The 14,067-nt window shown below is 43.7% G+C and overlaps 1 protein-coding gene and 1 pseudogene across 5 annotated transcripts in view; one reads left to right on the forward strand and one right to left on the reverse strand.

The window, feature by feature from the left end:
- The window catches only part of OSBPL3 (oxysterol binding protein like 3), a 226,841-nt gene that overhangs the window by 103,715 nt on the left and 109,059 nt on the right, over positions 1–14,067 (forward strand). For 4 of the 5 annotated variants that reach the window (XM_027765934.1, XM_027765936.1, XM_027765938.1 and 1 more), the window contains exon 3: positions 10,837–11,075. In XM_027765934.1, coding sequence (XP_027621735.1) covers positions 10,980–11,075 — 96 coding nt within the window. In that variant the 5' untranslated portion in view covers positions 10,837–10,979. Of the gene's footprint in view, positions 1–5,563; positions 5,615–10,836; positions 11,076–14,067 lie in introns of all 5 variants that reach the window. The other variant, XM_027765935.1, reaches the window with a different exon arrangement.
- On the reverse strand, positions 6,381–10,945 carry LOC102475182 (proteasome subunit beta type-2 pseudogene; annotated as a pseudogene).

Genomic DNA, 14,067 nt, shown 5'->3' on the forward strand with positions numbered 1-14,067 from the left:
AGGAGCAGCTGAGCAGCAGGACACATCTTCCCTGGAAAAGCACTCAGGGTCTGTTCCAATCCCCTGACATATTCTGTGCTGTGGGTAAAATAGTTACCTGTGGCAGTGGTTCTTAGACGCATGCATCAAAGTCACCTGGAGGGTGCAGTGATAAAACGCCATCTTCTGGGAGGCAGGTTCACGTGGAAGGGTTGCTGGTTCAAGTCTGGAGATCTCTAGGCTGGTGGAGGCTGGGGATGGATTATAGTGTCGTGGTGTTGAGACCCTGTCAGGGGTGCTATATTTCCATGGGTGTGTCTTACATGTAGAATAAATAAATAAACTTAAAAAAAAAATCACCTGGAGGCCTTGTTAAAAAAGATTGCTGGGCCCCATCCTCAGTTCCTGACCCAGTAGGTCTGTGACAGGGTCTAAGAATTTACTTTTTTTTTTTTTTTTTTAGTTTATGTATTTATTTACAGAAAGACAGACTGGGGCTGGGGAGCGCATTCTTGACAGGGTCATCACATTGCAGTCTTCCACTTGTCATGGCTGCAGTCCGCCAGCATCACAGACGTCCTTGGCATGCTCAGGTAGCCCAGGGACTCGAACCTGGACACAAACCCAGAGCCTTCCCACATGACCCCCAGCACCATACAGCAGTGCCCCTGCTGCCTGCACTACCAGGGCTGGGCCTGAGGAATTCCATTTCTGACAAGCTTCCAGCTACTGCCAATACAGCTGGTGGGAGGATCACTCTGAAAACCGCAGGACTAGGAGAATAAAAGAGACTTTGGCTTCCTCCCCTTCGGGCCACACCATCTGTATACAAATGGAAGGACTGGTTCAGGGTAAGGGAAGAGGGACTGGCTTTCTCAGGGGTTCTGAGCCTTTAAAGTCCTTACAAATCCTGAGGGAGTGTGTTAAACATGCCGATTATCGGGTCCATCCCTAGATACTCTGATCCAATTCATCTAAAGTGGAGCAAACCCTGCATTTTAAACAAAAATGCTAGAGACTGTGAAGAAGGTGGATTTGGATGCTTTGAATAATTGGATGTGACTGTACAATTATGGGGATTTACAGTGGGTCTGCAAATTTGTACCCAGAAATGCCAATTAATGAAAACATTATGTCAGGCTAGGAAGACTTAAAGAGTCCTTGGGTTCGTCGTCAGATCAATAAAAATCAGTGGGACTTCTGTACCCAGGCTGCCTCTTCTCCAGGAATAGTGAGAGTTTGGTGTTCCGGATCAGGCTGGTGGTCAAGATACATAAGACAGAATATTTGGTCTGTGGTACTGAAAGCCAGCTAACCAAAGCCCTATTCTTTGATTTTCTTTTCTTTCTTTCAGTTAAAAAATTTTTTTGGAGAGGTTTTTGCTATAGGGTACATGCACTCGCCAGAAAGACAGAGAGATAAAAAGCGAGTAATCACCTCCACCCCCCCTCAGAGGGGATGGCCACGCCTCAATCCCTTCTCCTCCATTCTCCTCTTGGGATCTTGGGCACGCACGCACACGCACCCTGCATGAGTTTAAGCCACCGGGTCCGGGACTTGAACCGCAGTTGGCTACATGGGAGTTCAGCAACATAGCCATTACACTAACTGCTGGTCCCCCTTTCTTTCATTTTTTTTAAAGACAGAATTTCACTCTGTCTTGATAATTTTTTCTCAGCCTCCCCAAGTAGCCACAACTACAAACGCTTGCTGCTACACTTTTTCTTTGCCAGGGTCTCCCTCTGTTGCCCAGGCCAGTCTTGAACTTGCAGTTCTCTTGCCTCAGCCTCCCAACTCCTGGGATTACAGGTGCATGCCTAGTCTTTGGGTTAGACAGGGAGTCAAACCTGGGCCTTCTATGTGGTCTCAGCCTGCAGAGTAGAGCATTTTAACAGTGCATGCTACTGGAAGGCCCCAGCCCTACTCTTGATCATCTAACATTTTGAAATCAAGGTGTACCAGACGGTACCATTTCTTTTTGTTTTGTTTTAAGAGAGATTTTTTGCTAAAGGGTACATGCGCTGGCTGGAGAAACAGAGAGAGAGAAAGCGAGAAATCACCTCCCCAGGGGGATGGCTATGCTGCAATTCCTTCTTCTGCATTTTCCTCTCAGGACTTTGGACATGGACACACACATGCCCAGTGTGAGTTTTAAGCTACCAGGTCCAGGACTCGAATTGTGGTCAACTGCATGGGAGTCCAGCCACATACCTGTTATGCTATCTGCTGGTCCCAGAGAGTGCCATTTCTAAAAGGATGTATTATAGAGGCTTTGAAAAAAATGAGTTTTTACTTATGATGAGAAATGGATATTTCATTATAAATTTGGGGAGAGATTAATTCAGGACATAACTTATATGTTTTACTGAGAAATTGCGAATTATTTGCAAATTGCCATCTGGTCCTCACGAGAGTTATTTCCAACTATGGAAGCTAAACTTGTTTCTCAGATAGAGAATGGCCACGTATGTGACTGCAGACCTTACACCTCATGGGCGAGTACGTAGCTGTGCTACGTGCCGCTGAGTCCAATGTACAAGGTGATATTAAGTTGCATTTTTGGATAGCCAGTGGTGATCATTGATGTGACTTTTATCTCTCTGCATTTAAATTTTCCCCCACAGTGAGCACACCACTTTAATGATTTAAAAATAGTCTCTTCACGCTTTATGCTATGCATTTTAGGAAATGTTATTACGTTGAAAGACACAAATGTTTAAAAATTCTGTAGAGTCCTTATTTGTTTTTGGTTGAAAGAGGAGTATAGGTTCGTATCTTGCACAGCATATGCTGCTGTCAGGAAACCAGGAGGAGATAGGACTAACATCTGGAATGTGTCTGTTCAATTTAAGCCTGATATGGTATCCTTATTTTCTTAGTTAATCCTCACAGTTCCCTAAGAGAGGGATATTGTTATTTCTCATTTTATGCAGAAGAAAAGGAAAATCAAAGAGGTTAAGATATTTGTCAAGGTGCACAGTTTGTAATGATGGAGGATTGGTTCAAGCCTAGGTCTAACTCCTTCTTAGGGATTTAGATGAGGGGAGCTTCAAAAAGTTTGTGGAATGGGGGCCAGCAGGTCGCATGGTTGTTAAGGCATGGGTCTCCCACATGGCTCACCACCGTTCCGGTCCCGAACCTGATGCCTTGAAAATCACACTGAGTGCATGTGCGTATGCACCCAAAATCCTGAGGGGAGAATGGAGAAGGGATTATGATCTGGGCAATCCCCCTTGGGCATGATTTCTCACTTTCCCTCTCATTGTCTCTCTAACGAGCACATGCACCCTATGACGAAAACTTAAAAAAAAAAAAAAGTTTGTGGAAAAATAATTAAAGTATGAGTTTATTTTGGCTCCAAATTAAAAAAAAAATACAGACATGGCTATTTCACAATATACGTTTCCATGAACTTTTTTGTATATGGGGGCAGGGGAATTTTTCCCCAAATTATGTCTTATTTTCTAATTGAGATCTGCTAAAGTAAGTCTCAAAATCAGTCTTCATGGCCAAAATACATCGCAGTATATGGGTCATTAATTCTCTTATTTTCTTGGTAGAAATCAGTTCTCTTTTCCCTAGTGGAAACCCCAGATATGGTTGCATGTCTTAAGTTCATTTGACTTTTCACTGAAACACCAATTTTTTTTCATCCAGGCCTGACCCATCAAGTGAGGGAGGACCCAGCTCCTCCCAGAGGCACAAACAAGCTATTTTTAAATTGGCCCGAATACTTTGGCTTTTTACACCTCTTGGATTGGGTGGCATTTGTGATTCAGAGGCATGGGAGAATTAGAAGTTCTCTCCTCTTCAACCAGATTGTTGAAATGGAAGCAGGTTGGTCCCAGGATGACTTCTTTGGTCCCAGGATGACTTCTGACACGCGTCAAGAACTTGTACTAGGCAGAAAATCCAAACACAGCTGCTCATCAAACCTGTTCCTCTAAGCTGGGGGAAGTCCTCACTCTGTCCTTGGGGCATGTTGACAGGAATTTGCAGGAGGGGTTCACTGGGGATGGCGCAGAGTGATCGGCTCTAGGGAACCAAGAAGCCTTCCGGGGAGGCTGTAAGTGTTCTGTTCTTGACCCAGATGGTGGTGGTGGTGTGTTTGCAGTGTCAAATTCTGTGTGTGCACGTTAGATTTGCTCACTTTACTGCATCCAAGCTGTAGCTCAGTAGAAAGTAAGGTGGTCATAAATTGTTGCTCCTAGGTTGTTCACAGTCTGTGAGCAGGGAGGCCACGTCTATCCTTTAATGTTTATTTATTTCCTCGGAGAGAGAGAGAGATAGACCATACCCGAACAGAGTCCTGATGCCACAGTCTACCCCCAGCCTCAGCCAGCCTCAGATCATGGGCACGCGCATGCCTCCTCTCAGGGAGGTCTCTGGGTGTGAACTCAGAACCCTTCCATGTGAGTCAGCCTCTCATAGAGCGTGTTTTATCCCTGCACCACCGTCCAGCCCCAAGAACTTAAATTTACATTTTGCTCAAACCCATAAGCCCCTTGAATTAGAGATTTTCCATGGAAGGATCACTAGGTAGGGTAAAAGCACCTAAGGGTCTTTCTTCATCATCTCATCCACCCCAAATCAGAAGCTTGGAACTCTGGCCCCGTAGCATCTGAGAGCAGTTTATTGTCACCATTCTCCTCAGTCAGCACAATAAGGTCAGCAAGTTGGAGGAGAAGGCACCTCTTTCTCAGGACTCCTCCCATGGCCTCTCTCTGCTGACCTTGGGCCAGCCCTGTGAGTCCCCTAAAGTGGACACAATAGCTGCCTCCATCCAGGGGACCACCTTGGCGCATGTGTACCTTAGTCTTGAATTACTGTGGCCCTCTTTTTTATTCTGCCTTCTTTAAGTATATTCTATTCCCAGAATTTGACTTCTTTTGCCCGTTAAGCTGTCCTTGGTAATTTTAACTAAATTTCTGATGAGCCTAGCAGGAGGGTTCTGTGGAATGAGATAGATACGTTTCCCTGAGCAGTAGTCCAGATGCCTTTGAGAAGAGCTGGGGATCTATCCCCACTTTTTTTCCCTGAGGGGGAAATAGTATGGGGTTGGGGCCACCAGAGGGTGGTGCTGACAGAGGTCTTAACTTTCAGGGCCAGCGTCAAGAAGTATTTGCCTACACTTGGCCTGCTTACAGCTGTTGCCTGCCCGAGGCATTTGGCAGGGTTAAGAGATAAGGGTATCCCTGTTTATCAGTTGCCTCTGGGGCAGGGTTATGGTGTTTCTGATCAGGCCCTGGTTCAGGATTCCTATGACTCATTTTATGGCCTGAGTTCCTCTCCATTCTTCACAGTTCACACACACACACACACACACACACACACACACACACACCTCTCATTCCACACTGTCATTTGTCCCGCAGACTTAAAACAAACACTGCTGCACACAAACAGAAACCCTTTGTTGGCATTTCTAATCCACTGTGGGCTCAGTTGCCATGGCAATGACTGCCCCCTCCCACGCAGGCTTCATCATCTGGGGCTCCCATCAGGTTGGGTTTTCTTTCCCCTTTTCTCAAAACAGCAACAGCCAACACTGTTACTAAATAAACTCTTTAACGTCTCTTTGTAGCCTCTCCTGGCAGTTTTCGCTACAGTGCATTTGCTTCGAATTTCAGGGCTGGTAAGTCATGCCCCCTTTAGTAAAGCTGACTTTTCTGAAGCATCTGGTGTTGGTTTCCTTTTGGGGATCTAATACATAATGCGTTAAAAGATTTGGGGGGTTCCTATGGGAGTAACATGGGAATTGGGTTCTATGACAAGTACCTTAATTTTATTTTCTGAGATTTTTATATTTCTCTTCATTGTTTTGATTTTATTTTATTTTTTAAAAAGCTTACTGTTTTTTTCTGAGAGAGAGAGGGAAAGCACTCCAACAAGGTCCTGATACCACGATCCACCCCAAGACTCAGCCAGTCCCCGATTATAAGCACGTGTGTGCCCGGCATATTTAGGGAGACCTTTGTATGTAAATGCAGAACTTCCCCATGTGGGTCAGCCTTGCTGAGTGTCATTTTTTTTTCTGAATTATTTTCTTTAACTTTATTATTTATTTATTTATTTATTTAAATTTGACCAGAGAGGGACAGAGGCGGGGCAGGGAGAAAACATGCCACCAGGTCCAGGACTTGAACTATAGCCAACTATGTGGGATTCTAGTGCCCTTAACCACCACACCACCTGCCGACCTCTGAGTGTCATATTTTATCATTGGGCCGCTGTCTAGCCCCCATTTTGATTTTAGTTCACGGCTCTAGAATACTTTTTTTTTCCAGTTTGTCCATATTTGGCCTTATTCTGCCCCATTGTCAAGAGTGCACATCGAAAGAGCAGAAAAATAGAGGCCCATCAGAGAAACTTCCCTGGCAAGTGGAAGAGAGGGCATGATGTTAGGAGCCTTTCTTGGGGAAGGAGATGTCCAGGTCATGGAGGCCGTTTCTGTCAATGATTTGAGCGCTGAAGTTTGGCAGATTCAGGATGAAGCATTTTTGGAATCCCCCCCAGACATTTCCCCAGAAGCTCCACGGCCGACTCATGAGCTAGTTGGTGTGCAGTCTTGGTCCAGGATGCTGAGCATCAGGAGGGCCCCATAATCATGGGCTGCAAGAAGAGCTTTGGCCAAGGCTGCCAGGAGGCCCGTGCAGTAGAACGCTGGGCCCTGGTGCTCACTGGAGCCAGACAGGAGGAAGTTCACATGGTACCGGTCCGACCCCGAAGACAGTCAGCCAGGTTTCAGCCTGTGAAATTAGCTGCTGCTGTTAGAGACAGTTCATACCCATTTTGCATTTATAAAGTTGCACATTTTTCTGCAAAGCCTCTCGGACACACAGGAGTAAGATTTGTTCACTTGGGGCTGGCAGGTGGCGTGGTGGTTAAAGGCTGGACTCCTGCATGGCTGACCGACCACAGTTCGAGGCCCAGATCTGGCAGCTTACTTTCTCTCTCTCTCTTTCTCTCTCTTTAGCCCGCTTGCTCTGTCCCTCTCTGGTCAAATTAAAATAAGTAAGTAAATAAATCAAGTTAAATAAAAATAAATAAATAAAAGAATTCTTTAGAAAGATTTGTTCACTCATCTTAAACATCTTGTCATGATGGTCCTTCATCTGGACAGTATTGTTGGCGGCCACCTGGTCAGAGGTGACAAGGATATAGTCAGGGCCCTAGATGCTGATGAGATAGTCTATAGTGGTGGGAGGGCAGGGGGCTGTAGGTGCCAGAGAGCAGGACACACTGACTTCTTGGACTCACCGGTGAGACAGCACCACGGGGCTTGGATTGATGCCACGCAGGCCACAGGACTGCCCCAACTCTGGCCAGCATACTCACTTTTTTGTGTTTGTTTTTAGAGATTTTTGCTATAGGACATGTGGGCTCACCAGAGAGGCAGAGAGTAAGAAATTACCCCACAGAGGAGATGGCCACACTGCAGTCCCTTCTCCTCCATTCTCCTCTCAGGATTTTGGGTGCACACACACACACACATGCCTGGTGTGAGTTTTAAGCTGCCAGGTCTAGGACTCGAACCACAGTTGACTACATGTGAGTCCAGCAATGTAACCATTACTCCATCAGCTGGTTTCCAGTACTCTCATTTTTATAAAACTAAAATGGGTCAAAGAAGGCATGGAAAATTTGAGTAATCAGCCCAAAATTTGATATCATATCTAATTAACTGGTTGCTGGACAATAATATAACGCTTCTTTTAAAATTAAACTGTATGAACACTAGTAACTGAACGGCGTATTTACTTAGATTTAGTCTATTAGGTAAAGTCCTAGATTTCTGAAGCCAAAACCAAAAGTTAGTTACCCTTACCTCACGGATACAGATAAAGCAGTTCTGTTCTGGGGCTTCATATCTTTCTTGAAAGACTAGGAAGCCCTCCACCTGGATCTAATAGCTGGCAGCCCAGCTGACTACTTATAGGGTTATCTCTGTCTCTGCTGTGTTCAATTTCCTTCCCTTGCAGTTGCCATCTCGGAGACTGGTCTGATGCTACACAAAAGAAGGGGATGTTACTTTTTAAAAGCTGGCTTGTGACATTTTCTCACCTGATTCTAGTCCAGCTTCCTATTTCTCTTAGGTCTCAGAGAGAGGTCAATGTCTGTTTTTACCAGACTTGGCCACTAGGGGTGCACTAATTTTTGGCACCACGGTGTCAAAAAAGAGCTGGGAAATAGCCTAGTCAGCCTCTTGTTGGAGGTGCGATTGGGCAAATTTCCTAACTTCTCAGAGACTCAGTTTTCTTCCCTATGAAAAAGAAATCATTTTCTCCCATTAAACTGTTAATTAAATGGACAATACTGGTGGGAATCTTAGTATGGTGTATGGCAGTAAGTAGTATATACTTACTTATTTATGGCAGTAAGTAGTATCTACTTCCTCCCCATAGTTTTTGTCAAAAACTTATTAAAGTTTTTAAGAAGCTGTTTCCAAAAGCTTTAGGGAGAACAAATCTCCCGCCCACTCACAAAAACATAACGAAAACAAAAATTAAGAAATATATATATACATAACTATGGGGCCGGCAGGTGGCATGATGGTTAAAGCACTAGACTCCCACATGACTGACTGTGGTTCAAGTCATGGACATAGTGACTTGAAAATCACACTGGATGTGTGTGCATGCTTGCCCAAAATCGCAGGAGGAAAATAGAGGGGAAGGGACTGTGAGATGATCATCCACCCTGTGAGTTGATTTCTTTCCATTTTTTTTTTTTTTTTTTTAATTCTTTTTAATTTTTTTTGTTGGAGACGTTATTGCTATAGGGTGCTTACACTTGCCTTTTTACCTTACGGCAAAAACCTAAAAAAATTTTTTTAAATTGTAGTGAAATGCAAATAATACAAAATTAAAGTTTTAAAACTCTTTCAAGTTTATAATTCTGTGACATTTAGTACATTTACAACTTTGTGCTGTTGTCACCGCTATCTATAGTTCCAAAACATTTTCATTACCCCAAAAGGAAACTGTAGCCCCCCCCCCTTTCTTTTTTGAGAGAAAGATTTTTGCTGTAGGGTGCTTGTGCTCACAAAAGAGACAGAGAGACAGAAAGAGAGAAATCACCCCCTCACCCCCCGGAGAATGACCACATCACAACCCCTTCTCCATTCTCCTCTCTGGATTTTGGGCACTCACACACACATCCAACATGAGTTTCAAGCTGCTTGGTATATGAGACTCGAATTGCAGTTGACTGTATGGGAGTCAGTGATGTAACCATTATGCCATCTGCTAGTCCCTACCCTGTAACCATTTTTTAAAAATTTTATTTAACTTTGTTTATTGTCTTTATTTTTTAATTGACAAAGAGAGAAAGAGAGAGTGAGAAAGCAAGCAAGCTGCCAGGTCCAGGACTCAAATTGTGGTTAGCCATGTGGGAGTCCAGCACCTTAACCACCACACCACCTGCTGGTTCCCTACCCTGTAGCCTTTTAACAGTCACACCCTCATACTTTCCTCCCCCAGCCCCTGACCTCTCTCTCCAGGTTTGTTGAATTATAGTTCATGTAAATAGAAACATATGATGTGTGTTATATTGTGTCTGACTTCTTTCCATTACTATAATGTTTTCAAAGTTCATTCATGTTGGAGCATACTTTATTTCGATACTTTCTTTCTTTTCATATCTGAATACTTCTCCATGATATGGCTACACCAGCCCATCTATTCATCAGTGGATGGACATTTGGGCTGTTTCTACCCTTGGCTTTTGTGAACAATGTTGCTAAATGAACATTGGGTTACCAAGTTCTTGTTTCAATTTCGTTTTCAATTATTTTGGCCATATATCTGGAAGTGGAATTACTGAATCATGTAATAATTCTGTTTTAAATTTGTGAGAAGCTGCCAAACTCTTCTCTAACATAGCTCCACCATTTTCATTACTATTAGCAATATCTAAGGGTCCAATTTCTCCATACCCTTTCCCACACTAATTATTTTACTTCAAAAAAAATTTTTAAAAAGAATTATCTATTTATTTAATTCCATTCTTTTGTTGTTGTTATTATTATTATTAATTTGACCAGACAGAGACAGAGAAAGAGAGAAAGGGAAAGTGAGACAGCAAACTGCCAGGTCCAGGACTCAAACTGTGCTTGGCCATATGGGAATCCAGCTCCTTTATCCACCCACCAACTGTTGCCCCACCCCAGTTTTTTTTTTTTTTTTTTTGATAACCATTATAGTGGATATAAATTGGCATCCCACTGTGGTGTGTGATTTTTTTGTTTGTTTTTGTTTTTTGAGAGAGAGATTTTTGCTATACAGTGTGCACACTCACCAAAGAGTCAGAGAGATGGAAAATAAGAAATCACCCTCTGGGGAGGAGGTGCACACCGCAGTCCCTTTTCCTCCATTCTCCTTGGGGGTGCACACCACAGTCCCTTTTCCTCCATTCTCCTCTTAGGATCTTGAGCATATACACACATGAACTCAGTGTGTGTTTGAAGCCACTGGGTCCAGGACTTGAACTGTGGTCGGCCACGCAGGACGTTGCTGGTGATGTAACTACTACGCCATCTGCTGGTCCCAGGGTTTTTTCTTTTCTTTCTTTTCTTTTTTTTTTTATTGTACTGATTTTATGTGTGTTTAGACTCAAATTTCTATAATAATGTTCTTAAGGCTGTCATATTACAAAGTTACATGATAAGCCACATATACAAAATTTCCAGTTAGAGAAGGGTATGAATTGTCTTTGCTTTTGCAGCCCCTGCTATAGGTGAACATTATGACTCAGTAATTTGCAGTGTGGATAAGCCACTTACAGATAGTTCGTGGCTCATTGGTGATAAAAGTCTGATGCCTCTGACCTCTGTACTTCCTTTTCTTTTGCTTTTAGGGATTTCCTCTGCGTTACCCAAAATGCTCTTAAAACATATTGGATAAGAGCTGAACCTCCTGCCTGCGTGGGACTCCATATTCTTGGCTCCAACCTTTTCTGATGGCATTTTGACTGCATCGAGGCCAAGTGACTAGCTGCTCATGATGAGTGACGAGAAGAACCTTGGTGTGTCCCAAAAATTGGTCTCACCTTCGAGGAGCACAAGTAGCTGCTCCTCCAAGCAGGGAAGCCGACAGGTAAGGTTTAGTCACGCACATGAGCAGATGTAAATTTGAATCATCAAGAAGTTTGCAGGTTAAAATGTGGACCTGTGCCTGAGAAATCCTGCTTCTCAGTTTAAGAGCAGTAATTACAGGGACCAGCAGTTAGCGTAAAGGCTGTCTCGCTGAACTCCCATGTAGCCTACCGCAGTCTGAGTTCCAGACCCGGTGACTTAAACTCACGCCGGGCGCATGTGCGTGCGTGCCCAAGATCCCGAGAGGAAAACGGAGGAGAAGGAGAAGGGATTGCGGCGTGGCCATCGCCCCCTCCCCCAGGGGGTGATTTCTCGCTTTCTATCTCTCTGTCTCTGTCTTCCTGGCGAGTGCACGCACCCTATAGCAAAAACCTCTAAAAGAAAAAAAAAAAAAAAGAGCAGTAATTATGTGAGCAGAGTTCCTTCTAAGTAATTTTAATAATGTACTCTGAGTGCCTACCACAAAGACAGGGTATTTGGTTCTCTGAATTATTTTGTTTGATTTTTGCGGCTGCCCTCCAACATAGATATTAATATTCCCATTTCCCCAGGAGGAAGCTTACTCACACTGACCAGGTTACTTGCCCAAGGACACACACAGCTAGTAAGTAGCAGAGAAAGAAAGTAAAGTTCAGTCTGTTTGGCTCCGGTGCCCCACTTCCCTTTCTACCCTGCTAACCAAAGCAAACAGTGCCTTTCCCACAATTATAACATCCCCCCCTCATTTCCTTCCCTTCATCAAACCTTTTCTGACAGCTTGTAACCACGGACTGCTTCACAGTGACTGAATCTCCCCTGCTTCATTTCTCTAATGGATGAAGGAACTTAGTCAACAGAGAATTGGCCGTAAGGAACTCAGTGGGAGTAAGGAAGAGGTGAAACATGGGACTAAATAATTAACTGCTACATATCAGTCAGCTAATTATATGTTGTATCTTGGTTTCCTTTCTAATAAATTTCTGTTGGCAGAATCTGCTGGTTTTAGATCAATGGCCATAAATGCACATTAATCATTATAATTCCTTCTCCTTCAGTTAAATAGAGAGTAAGCGAGGGGGCTGTCAGAAAGCGGAGTTCACAGCCCGAGTGGTCTCTGAGCCTTTTCCATCCCTGCTGACAGTTGGAATTGCCTTGCCCCCATGGGAAATGCCCACCCAGAGTCCTCAGTTCCAAATTTGTAAGTGACAGTTAAGCACCGCAGGCTTGGCCTCACTTTTGTGACACATCCTCACAGGCCTCTCCATTTGAACCTTGCCTGGTACAGGGAGCTTGCCACCCATGGATATATGACTGTAGGCAAAGTAGATTTGGCCAGAGGCCTGACATTTGGGGAGCTTTCCAAGCTCTCCCCCGAGGGGTTAAGAAGGAGAATTTTGTCAGCACTGTCAACACTTTCTTCTGGGATTTTTTTTTTTTTTTTAAAAAGACTCAAATTAGTCATCGGCTGATGCATCATGGCTCCCTAGAGTTCTATTCTCATGGAAGTATATGCTCACCCTCTTTGTCAGCTTCTTATGGGGGTTACATCTCTCCTTCAGCCAAAATTCTGGTAGGGATTGGAGCAGAACGGGTGATTTTGCGCACTCACCCCATTCCCCGTAGTACCTCGTGGTGTCTGTTATGTGTCCTCCTCTGATCGAGGGAGAGAACAAGGTTCGTTTCAGCAGCAAGTGCTGGTAACACCAGGGGGACTGAGCAGTTCAATGAAATGTTCAGGTTAGGTTCTATGGAAACTTTCTCCTGTGCCATTTGTAGCTGATCAGTTTGGTTTTCACAGAGCTTTCTTTGAGGTCATATCATAAAGAGGAGGGCGCTGGGTACCTCAGCTTTTTTCTGACTTTGTGTGCTCGGGCAATCATTCATTCATGAAATAAATGTTTTTCTTTTTTCTTTCTTTCTTTCTTTCTTTCTTTCTTTCTTTCTTTCTTTCTTTCTTTCTTTCTTTCTCTCTTTTCTTTTCTTTTCTTTTCTTTTCTTTTCTTTTCTTTTCTTTTCTTTTTTTTTAAAGTTTTGCTATAGGGGATGTGTGCTTGCCAGAGAGAGAGAAAAAAAAAAAGTAAGAAATCACCCCCCTCCCCCGCCCTGGGGGGGATGAACACACTGCCATCCCTTCTCCTTCATTCTCCTCTTGGGATTCTGGGCACACATGCCTGGCATATTTTTTAAGCTGTTGGGTCTGGGACTCAAATTGTAGAGTCGGCTCTGTGAGATCCAGCTGCCTTAACTACTGTACCTTCTGGCTGGCCCTCAAATGATTCTTTTATATTTAGGATCTCCCACTGTATTAGGCATATAATGTTGCTTTAAAAATGTAAATACTAGGGCCAGCAAGTGGCATGGTGGTTAAAGTGTTGGATTCCTACATGGCTAACTGTTGTTTGAATCCTGGGTCCAGCAGGTTGAAAATCATGCCAGGTTGGGTATATGTTTGTGCCCAACATCCAAAGAGGGGAATAGAGGAGAAGAGATTGCAGCATGGCCTTCACCCGCCTCGAAGAGTGATTTCTTATTTTCTCTCTGTCTGTCTCTCTGGTGAACATATGCACCCTATGGCCAAATAATGTAAACACATAGTCCCTCAGTGGCAAAGAAAGCAAAGAATTTATTAAGTTTATTTCAACTTTGTTGGAATTCGCTTGTAAACCTCGTGTTGAATTTTCAGGGCACGTTTTTTAGTCCATCTGCTCTCTTCTCCTCTAGCAAAATAGTGGGATAAGGTAGCTTTTCTTTCATTTCGTCTGTCTTGACAGTCCACGTCCGTTCAGCTTCACAAATTGGACCAAAGATTTACTCTTCTTTTTAAGCTTCTCATCTTTTATTTTTTAAAAGTTTATTGAATTATTATTATTATTATTATTATTGAGCAAGATGGATAGAAAGAAATAGGCACCCTCAACAGAGTCTTCATGCTGCCGTCTGTCCCTAGTGTTAGCTGACCTAGGTAACAGGCACGTACACACACCCGGCATGTACAGGAATGACCTAGGGTGTGC

This window comes from Tupaia chinensis, unplaced genomic scaffold, assembly GCF_000334495.1.
Source record: "Tupaia chinensis unplaced genomic scaffold, TupChi_1.0 Scaffold139943_1, whole genome shotgun sequence".
Lineage (NCBI taxonomy): Eukaryota > Metazoa > Chordata > Mammalia > Scandentia > Tupaiidae > Tupaia > Tupaia belangeri.